General features: G+C 43.9%; 1 protein-coding gene and 1 long non-coding RNA gene across 2 annotated transcripts; one reads left to right on the top strand and one right to left on the bottom strand.

Moving 5' to 3' along the window:
- Positions 1 to 7,034: 7,034 nt before the first annotated feature.
- On the top strand, positions 7,035 to 14,120 carry LOC306977955. Its single transcript, XR_013793872.1, has 3 exons — positions 7,035 to 7,121; positions 12,438 to 12,541; positions 13,995 to 14,120. It is a non-coding gene; the product is annotated as an uncharacterized lncRNA (long non-coding RNA).
- Positions 9,043 to 10,948, bottom strand: sox17 (SRY-box transcription factor 17). Its single transcript, XM_079576395.1, has 2 exons — positions 10,477 to 10,948; positions 9,043 to 10,150 (listed from the first exon to the last, which is right to left on the bottom strand). The coding sequence occupies exons 1-2, from the start codon at positions 10,772 to 10,774 to the stop codon at positions 9,270 to 9,272; spliced, it is 1,179 nt and encodes a 392-aa protein (XP_079432521.1). The 5' UTR covers positions 10,775 to 10,948; the 3' UTR covers positions 9,043 to 9,269.
- Positions 14,121 to 15,092: the final 972 nt, after the last annotated feature.

Below are 15,092 nucleotides of genomic sequence, written 5' to 3'. Positions count from 1 at the left end.
CTCATTCCAGCCCGCTGCAGCACAGATAAGACATGGGCCAGCGATGAAAGCAAGGGGTATAAAGACAGGGCCGGTCAGGCTGATACAGGAGTCAGGATCATACATACATGCACTATATAGCCCTGACTCCCAGATAGAATGACAGGTAGTCGCAACGCAAGTATGAATGCCATTTGTCTCATAACCTTCCCCCGCCAGGGAGTTATAATGAACCAGCTGGTGATATCAATACTGTTATTTTCCCCTTCGCATGATTACATGTGAAATCACACGCTGCCATGACAGAGATATCTCTCCCTGCGTTCCAACTGTATTGGCACCCACAGCCACCTTCTATTTTTAAGCCTATACTGCAACTAATTGGCGCCAAGTTAGATTCAAACCTATGCTGTTAATGGGAAAAAATGTGTGATATGTTTTGGCCCTTGTCTCCTTTCTATATTTGCTCCAGCGTCCTCACACGCAGCTGCTCCTCCAGATCTGTCGGACTGCGTGCCCATCAAACACCTCTCTCTTCTGTCTGCCGAGATCGGCTCAAATCGAGAGGCAGAGGGTGGCACTGGCCGAGCCAACTCACCTCCTGCTTTAAAGACGAGAAATAGACTGCCGGCTATAAAGAAAACAACACTCTGATGTTCTGCCATGTTCGGCCTTTGAGCGGGGCTTGTTCAGTTGCCCTCGTAAGAACTGGTAAAATCTCCCAAGCACTGCAGCTGTCAGGAATTCAATTATGACTGATACAGCTGTACTCGGATCAAGAGTGCTGCTACAGATTCTCTTTCAGATCGGCCACTTGAACATGATCTTCATGAGCTTATGACTCTCAAACCTCTTCACTTTTTTTTCCACGAATTTCAATTATATGTATGTTAGAATACCGTAAATTCCACTTTCCCTTTGGGAGTTGAATGCGTAGCCTGACAGACACTGAGCCAAAAAAACATGCTTACTATCCCAAATTCCATTCATGTTACGCCACTCTGTAATATGTTTTCTTTGTTCCAGTGGAATTCCCAGATTTTGAATGAATCGGTGCCAAACAGGACTCATAAGGTCACGCCACCGCCCGTCCCCAAGCCCCTCGCATGGCAGACCCAGGTCCCCACCCCAGCCATTTTGAGCGCACTGTATCAGCTGTGCCAAGCTTTTAATCTGCCTGGTGACATCCCAGTGTTTCCTGCATGGGACATGGGGTGAGATAAGCTTGCTCCACAGTGAGCTAAATCACTCTTCACTCCCACTCATTCACTCGTATCACACGGGCTGCTCAATTATGCTGCACTCAAACGCACCACCATGGCTCTAATTTACAATCAGCCTTTGTTTTCATATTACGACTCTTTCCTCTCAGGGAAATTTTAATTACCCCGTGACAAAGGGCACACACAATTTTAGACAGCTTGTTGCATAACATTAGGCTTTTATGTTTGTGTATATTCGCTTATATACTGTTAATTATGCTCCTGATGATTATTATTATATGTAAATACAATATAACGGGCCATAAAGAGAAGGGCAGGACAGTTAGGCCTAAAGGATCGATCCTGAGCTCACTGTAATGTTCCTATAGCTACTGGTGGATCTATTGAGTGGTGCAGTGGCCTAGCTGTAGTATAAATAGTGATATGTGCCCAATGTGCTGTTATCCTCCAGACAGAGACAGCCTCTGCTGGCTGGGCCCTGGGCCAGGAGCTGACGGGACACCCTGACTGCACTCGGGGCAGAGAGCAGCCCAGCCTGACGAGTGATTTATCCGCATCAGACCACCTTCCTCTGATTGAGGGTCAGTCAGTGAGTGGCGCAGTGTGGAGAGGGCGAGACAGGCAGCCTCCCGATATGAGGCACTGGTTCCTGGGCCACGCCAATGGACTTTCCAGACACTGCATTCAAATACAGTCACCTTTTTCTCTGGTTTGTCACATCAGGCCAAGGTAAAGAGCTGTGGCCTGGCCTTGACTCATAGCAGCTCCACAACAAGAGAATGTGTCAGACTGTTAGACTACTGTTTGACTCGTGCCTCTGGGCTTTTAAACTTCAGTGTTGTCCAGGTCCAGGGTTCAGAAGCAGGTTACTTCCCTATCACTCCTATCACATCTCCATGCAGTGTTTATGGTAACATTGTGCTCAGTGGTTCCCAAAGTGGGGGTCGGGACCCCTTGAGGGCTGCGACCAGATGATTTCATGTTGACATACAAAAGAAAGATGCTACAGTTTTTAGTATATTTTGAGCGGCATATACAGTACTTTGTGAAATCCTTTCAAATATCCCAAATAAACCGATTAAATACATATTAATTTCATTTTAAAATGTTTTTTTCCTACCCTAAAGTAGCATAAGAGACAATAATTTTATACAATGGGGGTCCCGAATTGTTTACGTGGCAATTTTCTGGGTCCCAGCCAAAAAAGTTTGGGAACCCCTGCTCTATACTATAACCATGCAGTAGAATAATACAAAGTAGATACTATGAACTAAAAGGTACTGAGGTTTTTACAAAACCCAGGTTTCAAGAGGCTGTAAAGGAAATATGTATCTCAATCAAAGGAGACAGTCTGTGGAACAGTCTGTGGTTTTAAAATTAAAACCCATTAAAGTCCATTTTTGTGTTTAAGAATGTTAAATTATCAATGTTACAGAAATATGACACTGTAGAAAAGCAGATCAACTTTATTGTATATGTGTTTTGTGTCTTGATGCCTTTAAATTGATGACGGCTGCATCAGACAGCTCAAGTATGACCTGGAACTGTAAATGGTTTTGGGTTGACCGAGCGGACATTATTAGTTTTTACTTCTTTCTGCTCCTTTTCATTCATGTTAAATGCTGTTGTTGCATTTGCTTTTAAATGAATGAAGTAAATAATAACATTAAATTCAATTAAATGATCCTCCTGACCATAAATTCAGAGGACTATGCTGTGCACGCTGTGGAGAAGGTGATCGGCTGCAGCCTCCTATCTCTACTGGACTCGCACAGCTGACTCCTCACCCTGGACGCTGACTGTCCATTCAGACCAGAAGCTTCTAGCACAAAACCAGCTTTTCCTCCCATATTAAATACTTTAAATATGCTGTTTTATTGTGCATTATAAACTAGTTTAGAGATAAGCTGTTTTATTATAATTATTATTATAATTATTATTAATAACCTGTTTTCATAGTTCATTCTTCTGCTTTTTCTTCTTTCTTTTTATCTTAGTGTATTTACTTTATTGCATGCTCCTTATATTAGTATCTGTGACTGATGTGGCACCATTCCACTGGAGAAAATGTTTTCAATGAAATGGTTCTGATCCAAACTCCTGCTCCTAAAGGAAGCTGTTATTTCCAGGTACTGCTATTTTCTAACCACCTGTTTAAGCAGTGACTAAAATAATGTCTGTACTTTTAAAAAGCACTCGGCAGTGCGTGACACAGTAGAACGACTAACAGGGATTAGCCACATCTCACCTGGACCCATCAGAGCTCAACAGGTCACATGCTCTCACCTCCACCTCTCCACAAACATCTTCACTACGCCCCTCCTCAGATATGCTTATGGGGATTTAAGGGACAATAACAGCAGCACATTCTGAGAAGCTGTCTAAGATTACACAACAGGTCTTTTTAACACCCCTGCTCAAGTATAATTATGTACTGAAATACTATAGGCTGGGCTCATTTAGAGCGCAATTCGTACTCAGAGTAATTCAATGTGCTTTAAAGAAAGGAAATATAATGAATATTAATTTCTTAAAATCTGTCTCCACCTTCTCAGCAGTACTATGCCTCACAGCTCAACATCTCAGGACTAACTCACTTAGATGTGTTGAACAGCACCTGCATAGCCCCCGACAGTCAGTAAGACGAGTCCAGTGCACAGCTGACCCCTGGTGGATGCATGGGGCACTACAAATGTATTTTTATGGACCAAACAAAAATCAACTAATAAAACCAACAGCAGTAAATATTGGGATACAAGATGCCGATAAACAAGGCCAAATATTGCAGACAGACAGAGGAGCAGCTGAGCAGAGTCCAGAGGAGACAGGAACACAGCACAGCTTTCCACTGATGTGCACTGTTTGCTATTGCAGTGAAAATGTGTTTGATAATTGTTTGAAGTTCATAATGCAATAACAAGAGCACAAATAAACTTCCTGTGTTACAGACATCTCTCACACAGGCTGTGTTTATTGAAAGAAAAATACCAAACATCGTCTAGACATTGTTCACAATCTTTACTGCAGGATACGTTTACCATTGGAGACATTATGCAGCGCTTTGATTAAATATGAATAAAAAAATAAAAAATCTCATTGCACTTTAGTATTGCCATTTTGATTTGCAAATCCGATTTTAAAATCAAGGTTCAGCTCACAGGTGTAAATATAATAGTGTCCCAATGGAGACTGATTATTATTGTTGTTTTTTTCAATTGACATTATATTACAATTAAAATTGAAATTGAAATTTTGCTTTGATTGCAATGAATTGTGCAGGCTTTTTAATCACTATATTTAAAATAAAATAAAACTTCCTGGTCCAGAAAAATTAATATCCTCTTTCCGAAGTTACACACACATGTCCCAACACGGCAGCACAGCCACTTGATCCTTGTTGTGACCCTCCAGCTCTGTCTGCCTTTAAATAGACATTATTTAGTTGCTGTTCGATTTTTTAGGAAGTTTTACCGGTGATCCAAAAATGGTGCAAAGTGGTGTGAATTTCACAGAGGCCATTTCCCTTCGGACAGAGGATGTTCCCAGCCAATCTTTCATGGATGGACCAAACAGGAGCCGGGTCTGGGAGGAAGTGCAGACAGGTGCTCTGCAGACAGCTCTAAGATCTGCAAAAAGAAACAAAACAGGACACACAATGGGCTACATTTGTCCAGAGCGGATCAGATTGTATAGTCACAAACTGTATTATGTGTACATTATACATTAAGATCAACCACAATCACTTCTGTACTGTAAAGAGCTTGTTAAAAGCAGACATTGTTTTTTATCAAACGATGAGATGTTGTATCAAGTAGCGATCAAACCAAAAATAAATATGATTTATCATTCATTGTCTGGTGTTACACTCTTTTTTTTACTTTACTTTTTTTTTTTTTTTTTTTAGCAATTCTAGATAAAGAACTGCCGATTTTCTATTGACAAAATTGCATTATTATTATTTTGACTATATAACTAAACAATAGAAATGTACTAATTCTCCCCGTACCTCAGAGGAGTCCTCCCGGCCTGACAAAGGGAAGCTGACTGCTGATGTAAGCTTGTTGTGGCTCGCGTGAACACAAGCTGAAAAACTGTCCTGAATGCCACGCAGATCGAAACTAGAATCCAGTCAGTTTGTGTGTGCCGTCAAACAAACGCAGCAGCGCGAAATGCTCCCAGCCCCGGACACATGTTGGTGCTGTCAACGCTTCTGTTGGGGACATTCTTGGTTGGACCAGTAGTAAACATTGGATTGTTTTGTTGTCAATCATTCACTGAAATTTTTGTCTTTTTGTCAAACTTTCAGATAATCCTGTTTGAAAATTTTTAATGGAAATGGAATACTTGAAATGTTTTATATAAAGGTGATTACATATGTTGTTATCTCATAAAATTCTACCTGACTTTGATAAACTTGCAAAACTTCAGTTTTTTGTTTTGACCCTCGAGTCTCAATATGGGTGTCCAGGACTGAGAGGAGACCCAGGTCCACAGCTATGGTATGAAACAAACTGTGGTTTCAGATCAAGCAATGTTAAGGCGGTGCTAATGAAAATCCCTACAAATCGTTATTGTCACCATATGGAAGTGCAAAGAACATCGGATGATCTTTGTGAATTTTAACACATCAACCTGTTCAATTTATCAGTGTCTCACATGAATATTTTCAAATGTGCCAAAGAAAACAGTGGAATGAGTCAGAGAGCGCGGAGGGGAGATTGGAAACTATATATAGTGGGAGCACAACTGGATGGCGCTGGTGGAGCTGGTGGTGTGACAGGCCGAGACCATAAAAGACGTCAGTCAGGCCAGAGAGGGACAGCATATGGCCGGGATTATGAGGCAGGAGACAAAGGACACACCCTCTCCTGCAGCTGTCCCGCGGGCTGCAGCACAATCTCCTATCAATGACTTAATCAGGTTCACAGAGTACCTCTGAGGTCCGCCAGTCTTCAGCCAGACCAGGGTCTTCAGTGCACCGCCTTCTCTTTCTGTTAAAAAGTCAAAGTTAGTACAATGTTGTGATTTGTAGTATATGTAAATGTTATTTTATTTATTTGTTTATATGGTCGGGACAGCGCATGGTAATGAACACACATGGGTCTAATGCATGTAAACACGCCACGCCGGATTGTAGACACTCTTACGCTTCCACTAAAATGAACTCAAGTAAGTAAGAAACATGTCAGTAGAAAACTTTCTCAAGACTACTTTACAATGAAAGCCTTATGGCAGTTCCACACGTACACACACAAACCTCATGGTAAAAGCTGCCATGATCAATGCTCAACAATAATGAAGCAGTAAGAGAAGAAAAGCAATTCCATATTTCTACAGCTTGTACACATTTTGTCTGGTAAATGCACTATATCAGTCAGATTTATTTTAATAAAATGTGTTTTGTCCTTCAGTACATTGTCGAGAGTTTAGACTTTATTGTCCCCAAAGGTAAATTATTTTTCACATACAAAGTGAAAAGGGAAAATACCTTTGTGTGCTGTGGACAAGCCTTATTGCTCACTGAAGATTGTGGATTGTGTTTATAATGTCATCTCGGAACAGAATTGGGAATGGGATGTTAGAAAGGTTACGAGTGAGTTGGTCACATTTTCATTGTTTGTTAAAAAAAAATCTGGTATATGCCTTTAAGTCTTTGCCATCATGCTTGATTTTAATGTAAACACAATGTAGCAGAAGAACCACATTTCTTCTACCCAGCATAACTATGAACCAGTTTATCCTATAATCATTTCTTTCTTTTTTTTTGTACGTGACTTTATGACATGTTATTACGTAGTTCCTACCTCTCGTGTCCTCCATCATGGCGTCGCCCTCGCTCTCTGTAAACCCTATGCTAATTATTTGTCACTAATCGCTTGCACCTGGAGGCGACATTGCGCCTGGTCATGGAGGCTCCAGGTAAGCTAAGCTCAGCCTGTTGCTGACAAACACCCTGTCCGTCTACTGAGACTATGCAAACTACTGAAGAATGACTAAACATGGCTCAAACTGCTGTCACTTTCTGAACTTCCCTCAAAACGCGCTGTGACATGTGCGCACTTGTGTTGTGTGGTGGGAAAGGCTAAACCTCAGTCACTACTACTCATTACTGGCTGATTCAAGTGTACTTACATTAGTGAGTGGTTTTGAATGGGGGGAAAGTGTATGTAGTACTCACATCCTCAAAAATAAAACATCAAACATACCAGAATAAATACATTTCAAATATTGTTATTTTGATATTGAAAGGTTATTTATTTATTTATTGGTTTTAAATTGATCAGAGCAAAAATGAAATCACCACCGTGCATTTCCAAGACAGCTGAACCTAAAATTAGTGTAATGTAGATCCATAGACTCATCTAATAATAATAATAATAATAATATAAAAGTATATATATACTGGATAGCCTATAGCTGTATATTAAGCTTGATAATGTATATATAGCATCGACATGTTAGTGCTTAATATTTTACTATTTTAGTTTCTATTTTCTGTAAAATAAAATAAAAATTATGTAAAAGGGAAATTAGGCTTTACAAACAAAAATTGTTGTCAGTAGCTATTTCCGTCTCTTTAAAATCAGCCTTCTTAAATCTAGCCCCATCTCTTCCCAACTAGATAAAACTGGTCGTCTGATCGTGCTCTTCCTTGTTAAGTGCTCCATTGCCATTAGTTTGCACCAGAGATAGGATCATGTCCCACACTGTCTGGAGGGGTCCGTACAGGTGACCCTTCACCCACCGCCACAGATCGAGCCTTGGGGACTACGGCCTGAGCCTGTTGTTATACTCCCATTAGCTGGAATAACAGAGGGGATCAAGCCAGCTCTAGCCGCAGACTCCATCTAAACACATTCACAGCAATTACAGTGGATTCTGCCACATGGCCTGGGGGTTCTGCGGGGTAGGTGACGGGCAAAACGATCAGGCCACCCATCGACACGGACACAAAGATGACATCACCTGACAGTCGTGAGAAGACCCTGCCCTGTTAACCTCCACTTCTTTGACAGAGAATGATGTCAAAACAATCAAGTAACACGAATGTACACACCATGTTTCCTTTGGTGAGCTAAGTATGGATTGTGAGGTCATTGTGATTGACCTGCGTGAAGCACCTCTTCCTTTTAAAATAGGCAGAAGTCTATTTATAAAAAGGGGATCTCGAGCTACATAAGCACATCAGTTATTGTTCATGCCTGATGGGATCTCCTAATGATTTTAGCCGATACATTTTCAACCATTGTGAGATCGGGCACACCAGAAATAAATATGACGCTGGCGAATCACGTCAACTTGTTGCAAAATATTAAAAGAATGTTTGTTGGTTATTAGACAAACTACGGGGAATTTTTATGGCCATTGCATTAATCAGAAGAGACCACTTCTTTATGAGCAGGATGTCCGGAGCATAAACTGCCCTCTCCCACAGTGAGAACTTGGCGCCAACAAAGGCAAAGATTACTTCTGCTGTGAGGAAGCCAGGAAGTGGAATATATGGAGGACAGGTGACATCTAAAGTGAAAACAAACCAAACTGATTTAATTTGTTATAAAGGGGGATTCATACACATTTAGCAGGTGTAAAGTATAACTGTTCAAAAGAAAAAGAAAGAAAATTGTATCTTGATAACATAATAACGTGTAAAAAAAAAAAAAAAGTCACAAAACCAGGGTCTATTTCAAAAGTTTATTTCACAAAAGTGCAAAAGTATAAAAACACATTTTTATATATATATATATATATATATATATATATATATATATATATATATATATATATATATATATATATATATATATATATATATATGTACACTTAAAAATAGTGACTGTACATTATTTATTATTACAACTTCCCTGCATGAAAGATGAAACAATTCTTATCCCAAATGTCCTGTGGCTGTTTTACATACATCAGGCGACACCAGTCTCGTCCAAAGCTCCGTGGAAAATCTCTGCGGCCTTCTGTGGAACTGGTAAGAAAACAATTACAAAAATAAGAGAGATATTTTTGTTCAAATGCAGCTACGGAGATTTGAGGTCAGATCATGTGTCCGCGAGGTTAGGAGTTGTTGTAGCTACAGTAATACACAGCTGTGGTGGCGTCTGACAGCACTGATGATGTGAGGCTCTCTGGTCCTTGCATACCAGAGTCGTGTGGCGCGTAGGGCAGGCCTGTCATGTCTGCACGCGCCGCCACAGACGAGCTCAAGTACTGCTCGAACTCACTGCGGTCCACCTCCGACAGCAGCTCCGAGTGGGGCATGTGCTCCACGGGCTCAGCGGCGTGCGGGTCAGGAGGGGGGGAGAGCTGCCCCGCAGCCGAGTGCCGCTTTGGGTGGCTACTGGGTTGACTGTAATACATGGCAAGAGGGTTGGGGCATCCCATGTAAGAGGGGGGAAGGGCTGAGGGTGGAGGGTGCTGCGGGGACTGCTCCTGACCTGAGGGGTGCCGGTGGAGAATGGGGTTGGGATGGTGTGTTGAGAGTGGGTCCTGCGGGTGGTACTCAGGCCCTTGGGAGTGGTAGGCGTAGGGCATCATGTGGCAGTCCTCCTGGGAGTGCGGAGGGAAGAACATGGAGTCTGGCTCAACAGCGTCCAGAGGAGAAGTGTCCGGAGTGGGGAGGCTGTAGCTCTCATAGGCCTGAGTGTCCCTGTAGTGGCCCATGGGTTGATGGGGGAGCTGGAAGTTGTGCTCGTGGTAGCCCAGGCCAAGTCCGTCCACACAGACCCGGCTGTCCCCGGACAGGCCCGGGGGCTGGTGCTCTGGGACACCGTGCACCAGGAAACCCGGGTCCAGCCTCTTAATCCTCTTGACCTGCTTCCGTCTGCGCGGCCGGTACTTGTAGTTGGGGTGATCCTGCATGTGCTGCACCCTCAGACGCTCGGCCTCCTCCACAAACGGCTGCTTCTCCGTCACTGGAAGGGCCTTCCACGACTTCCCTGTGTGGCAGAAGAAAAGTGTGCATCAGTAGTACGCCAGCCAATATGGACACTGTGTATAAGGTCTGGTGATGCTCACTAAAATAGACTGTTGCCTTGTAGGGAGCATGAATAAGTTTTTGAGTGTAACACCAACTCTGTGACTTAACACATTGAGTTAAGCCAATCATTCACATTCCAATATGTCAGTGTGGTGTGTGTGAGCCTATCAGGATTCAATAAATACTCTTCACTTATAGGCTAATAAACTATGATTAACAATTAAAAGTTTGAACAAAACAAGCTCAGAGTCAGAGAAAAAAGCGGAAAAGCCAAAGTATGCTTACCTAACATTTTGCTGAGCTCCGCGTTGTGCAGGTCAGGGTTTTGTTGTGCAAGTCTCTTTCGCTCATCCTTGGCCCAGACCATAAACGCGTTCATGGGCCTCCGAATCCGGGGCTCGCTCTTCCCGCGGTTCTGGGCGCCCGAGGCTGACGCGCACGTCTCGCTTTTCACTTTGGCGTCCCCGAGAGGACTGAGAGGATCAGCCCACTGACAGTGTCCCATTCCAGGCATCATGACTGACATCGCGCACCTTGCCTGGGTCTGATCGTCGCTGGCGTAACCCGCATCGGGACTGCTCATCTCTGTCCGGCAGCTGTTGGGTTTGGGACGGCCAAGTCAGAGTCTCTGCTCCGCTCCGGACGCAAGTTCAGCGCAACTTTCAGCGAGAGTTGTCCCTGTTTTCAAAGTAGAATAAAGCGGACTTACTCGCATCCATCAGACACTTGTAGCAGCGTAGGGGGGACAGGCAGAGATGCAGAATGACTACTCACCGCTGTCTCTTGATGTTGGTGCGCTATAAACTCACTGGGAGCCAATCAGAGCGCAGGGGGAGTTCCCACTACGGCAAAGGTGTAAAAAGTTCGCAGTTGCCCGCCTTCGACCCTTGTTTGGGGGGCGACGAGACCTCCTAAGGACACAAGCCGCGAGATGTAAGTGATTTATTGCTCACTCGCAGCCTCCCAAGTGCGAAAATATCAAAAAACGTATTACGCATAATGCTCTTTGGTATGCACACCAAAAGCACAAGCACGTGCGTAATTATCACCGTCCCTTATCATTTTTTTTTTTTTGCATATGTAAAGCTCACTGTCGTGGTTTATGTCTGGTTTGCAATAGTGAGCAGTGTGTATTGGTCTTTCGTGTTAAACTTCTTGAAGTAGCTTTGTGTTGGAGGCTAATGGGCAGCCAGTTCTCAGTTTTTACGCACGGCCGTCTACTCTTCCCGTTTGAGACGACTGCCTTTGATTTCAGGCTAATGAGTGCTCCTGAACAAAGGGGCATTTAATTGAGGTAATAGAAGTGAAATCAACAAAATGACCGAAAGCTCAAATAAACATATCAAGCCTCAAGCCACTGATACTGACTGGCTGGCTTCTTCTTCAGTAGAAACAGCGGAGCACACAGCAGTGAATCCCTTTCAGGATCAAACATCAGTTTTTATGTTATGAAAATGGTTTACTCGAAAGTAATTTGAGTTGGACATGGTTTGCTACATTATGTATGTCCCACCTTTGCATCTTTAGATCACTCCTAAACACATCAAAAGAGATCATAAAGTATTTAACATAAAAAATTAAGCGGTTTATTCACAACCAGATGACAATGTGGAATTTCTATGACAGTCTGCCTAATTAAAGAGATTGCCATATTGTGATTGTGTGTTTTGGTTCTGTGTGAATTGTGAACTTTCAGAAGCAGCAGACAGGTTTAGTTCCATCTACAAACACATTTTGTGCAAGCATAAAGTTGATAATATATCTTTTTTTTTTTTTATCTTGAATGAGGCTCTGTAAAAAATCGTAACATGAAGTTTTTGTTTTGCAGATAACCCACCCCGGGTCAAAGGGTCACCACCTTACTGAGGCCTACAGTATATGTGTATTGTGCATGAAGAGTACATGATGTGTCTGTGTGTATGAATGAAGTCTGTGTTTATATGGCCAGAAATCCAAATATGAGCCGCTCTTATCTAAGGCAGCAGACCCGAGCCTGTCACCTCCAGGTTTTATCCTCATGGATCACTCTGCAATGCAACCACTTCATTATTTTGACATATCTATAAGGGCTGACAGAAATATGGGACATGCCTAAGCGCCTTCCGAGACTCCAGTGGACAGCCTCGTGGGGCTGGAGCCAGGGACAGGACAGGATCTGCGCTATACTACTGTCATCGTGTGGCTCACTGATGACCTGATACGGTTTTCCCCCTTCAATCCTGACTAAGTTTTTGTGTGTGTTGAAGGGCGTGAGCTGGACATGTCCTGCAGCCGTGTGGGAGACTGAATCCTCGGCGTTCGATGGAAGAAGTCATAAAGTCTGGAGTCTTGGCCACATTTCCGCTACAAGGTGAGGTGCAGAGTGGGCCCAGAGGAGGGGAGGAGGTGACAGGCTGATACCCCCTCCCCTCCGGCCTGTCCCTCCATGCAGGGCCCCCGCCCCGTGCCTGGGGAGTCTGGAGCTGGGTGGGGGCCCGGGCTCCCGACGCCAGCCTCTGGACTCTGGCGCTCAGGGAGAGGTCACTGGGCTTGCTTACACAATGGCATTATCTCAGTTCCAGCCACGGCTACTGCAGCGGTGAGCACTTCCTGTCCCTCCGCGAGCACTTCCTGTCCTTGGCGTAGACGCACTCAGCGTCCGCCTTGAGCGAGCCAGCTCAGAAGCGCTGCGTGGCTGCGGCCGCCAGTCTCACTGTAGAAGCGTCTGTGGGTGGCTTTCTTGGGAATTGCACAATGCGTTGGCTGGCTCCTTTGTGCCGAGCTGTGAGGCGCTGGTGTTGGTTTAAATCACAAGGACGGAAGGCATATATATGTTAGCACTGGCCGCTGATGGCACAGGCCCCTGAGTGTAGGGGCCCGAGCCTGACACTGCACACAAGGGCCAAGTGTGCGAGTTCAAACAATACTGCTAACTATGCGTCACAAGCAACAAGTGCTCACTCTCTCTGCAGACATGGCACACACGCTCATGGAAAGCTCTATAAACTCAAAATGATCCAGTCTATGGACTGTATGACTTTTTGTTAACACTTTAATTATACATCAGGACTTCAGCTGCTCTTAATCCACATACTCTACTTTCATATCAACATTTAAAAAATACCTTCCAGAACCCATTATTACATTGTAAAAATCGTTTTAAAGAAAGCTAATAATCCCCACAACTCCTTTGCGGCACACTTTACTTGTACATGAAGTTGTATTAATTGATCCGAATACAACAGCTCAGACATCTGTCATTATTATCTCGAGCGAGATAGTTGGTGTGTAGATTGTGTCTGATTGGACTATGACTTCCTCCCACACCTGCTCCGAGTGGGGGAAGCGGAGCAGCAGGATGAGGGGGAAGAGCCTCGTCAGGAGAAGAGAAGAGAGAGGTTAAGGCAGCAGCGTATAACAGGTGCGGCGGAGGGAAGGAGAAGAGAAACATCGCCACTGATTCTCTAAATAGAAATCACACCTTTTCCAACAGCTTTTAATCCTATATTGTTACTTGGAAAATTTCTGCTCTGAGCTGTCAGTCACAATGCCTACCGCATAAAAGAAAAGCTTTGCGTCACAGTCTTGATAACTTTTTTCTTATGGGTGCACCCAAAAATCACACCATAGGGAGATTGCAGATGTGAGAGATCACTCATAGGTCAAGGTGCTCCGATGAGGGTAATAATAAGGGATGTGAAAGTGTGCGTTTTTTCCAAGACGGTTGAAATAAGGGATTTGAAATGAGACAACAAGTGAGCAGCGTGAAAGGCACAGGTCACATGCGTCCGCAGCTGTTTTTGATGTGTTTTTCTCTGCCCCAGGGGAATGCTGGGAAAGCGTCCTCGCCCGGGAGCACACACAACAAGGCGACGAAAGCGACAGGACGGTGGGACGCAGTTTTGCCGTGGACACAGAGGAAGCCAGTCTCCTCTCTCGTCTCATTGTTCTAGAATCAGGTGGGAATCTGCCGGGCTGTCTAACATTGTCATAGCCTTGACCCCAAACCCCTCTGCGCCACCATCCCGACCCTGATAACCCGATGGGGTCCGCGATAAAGCCGTTCCGTGTTTGTTTGGGGTTGGCAGTGTAGAGATGAGCACATCCGCCTTGTCTTGTCACCGTAGAGCGCTTCCAAGACAAATCTTCAATATGCCTTAAGTCATGCTAGCGGGAGGATGTTTAGAGAGGGTTTTACCACAACGTGAGGTGACCCCCAAGGTTCCAGCCATGCCAGGGGTCAGCCAACAATAAAACGGAAGCAACCAGTAAAAAATAATCAGTGGTTTTCCTGAGAACATCGTAGTGCAAGAGCTGTATCGACACGCTAAGATGTTTTGTAGTCATTAGTGTATCTCATGCTCAGTATTTTCTCAGGTCATGCAGGCTCACAGATACTATTATAAATATTGTATAGACTATTCAAAAATATGGCATTCCTAAAAGTGACAGTAATATATTATTAATAGATATATCACTATCGCCATTTTATGGTAAACTACACTGCATATAGTTATAGTGCCTGACCCAAAAAAAGAAAGAAAAAAAGTGTCCAGTTGGATTTAACACTATGGGCCCGATCTTGTGTCTCAAAACGCAGACGATAGTGTGACATTTTGTGCTCAGTAGAAGCACCAGATCGACTCCGCGGCCAGGAGAGTGGCTGTGGGGGAATGGGAGGTGAACATGTGCATTTGTTTTGCTTCGCATTCATGCCAAGCGCGGGCCGATCTGCGCCACAGCGGACGCTGTAGGAGGCGAATGGCGCATATAGCTCCGACACTCGGAAAATAATTCGCCAAGAGCCTGCCACAAGATCTGGCCCAATGTTGAAAACATTGGGCCAGATCTTGTGGTGGCGAGGCTGACGACCTGAACATCATGAATGACCAGGCTATTCCATCAGTGGATTTTTTGCCAGA

Source organism: Gobius niger, assembly GCF_951799975.1.
Source record: "Gobius niger genome assembly, chromosome: 18".
Classification (NCBI taxonomy): Eukaryota; Metazoa; Chordata; class Actinopteri; order Gobiiformes; family Gobiidae; genus Gobius; species Gobius niger.
This window is presented reverse-complemented; position numbering and strand designations above follow the sequence as displayed.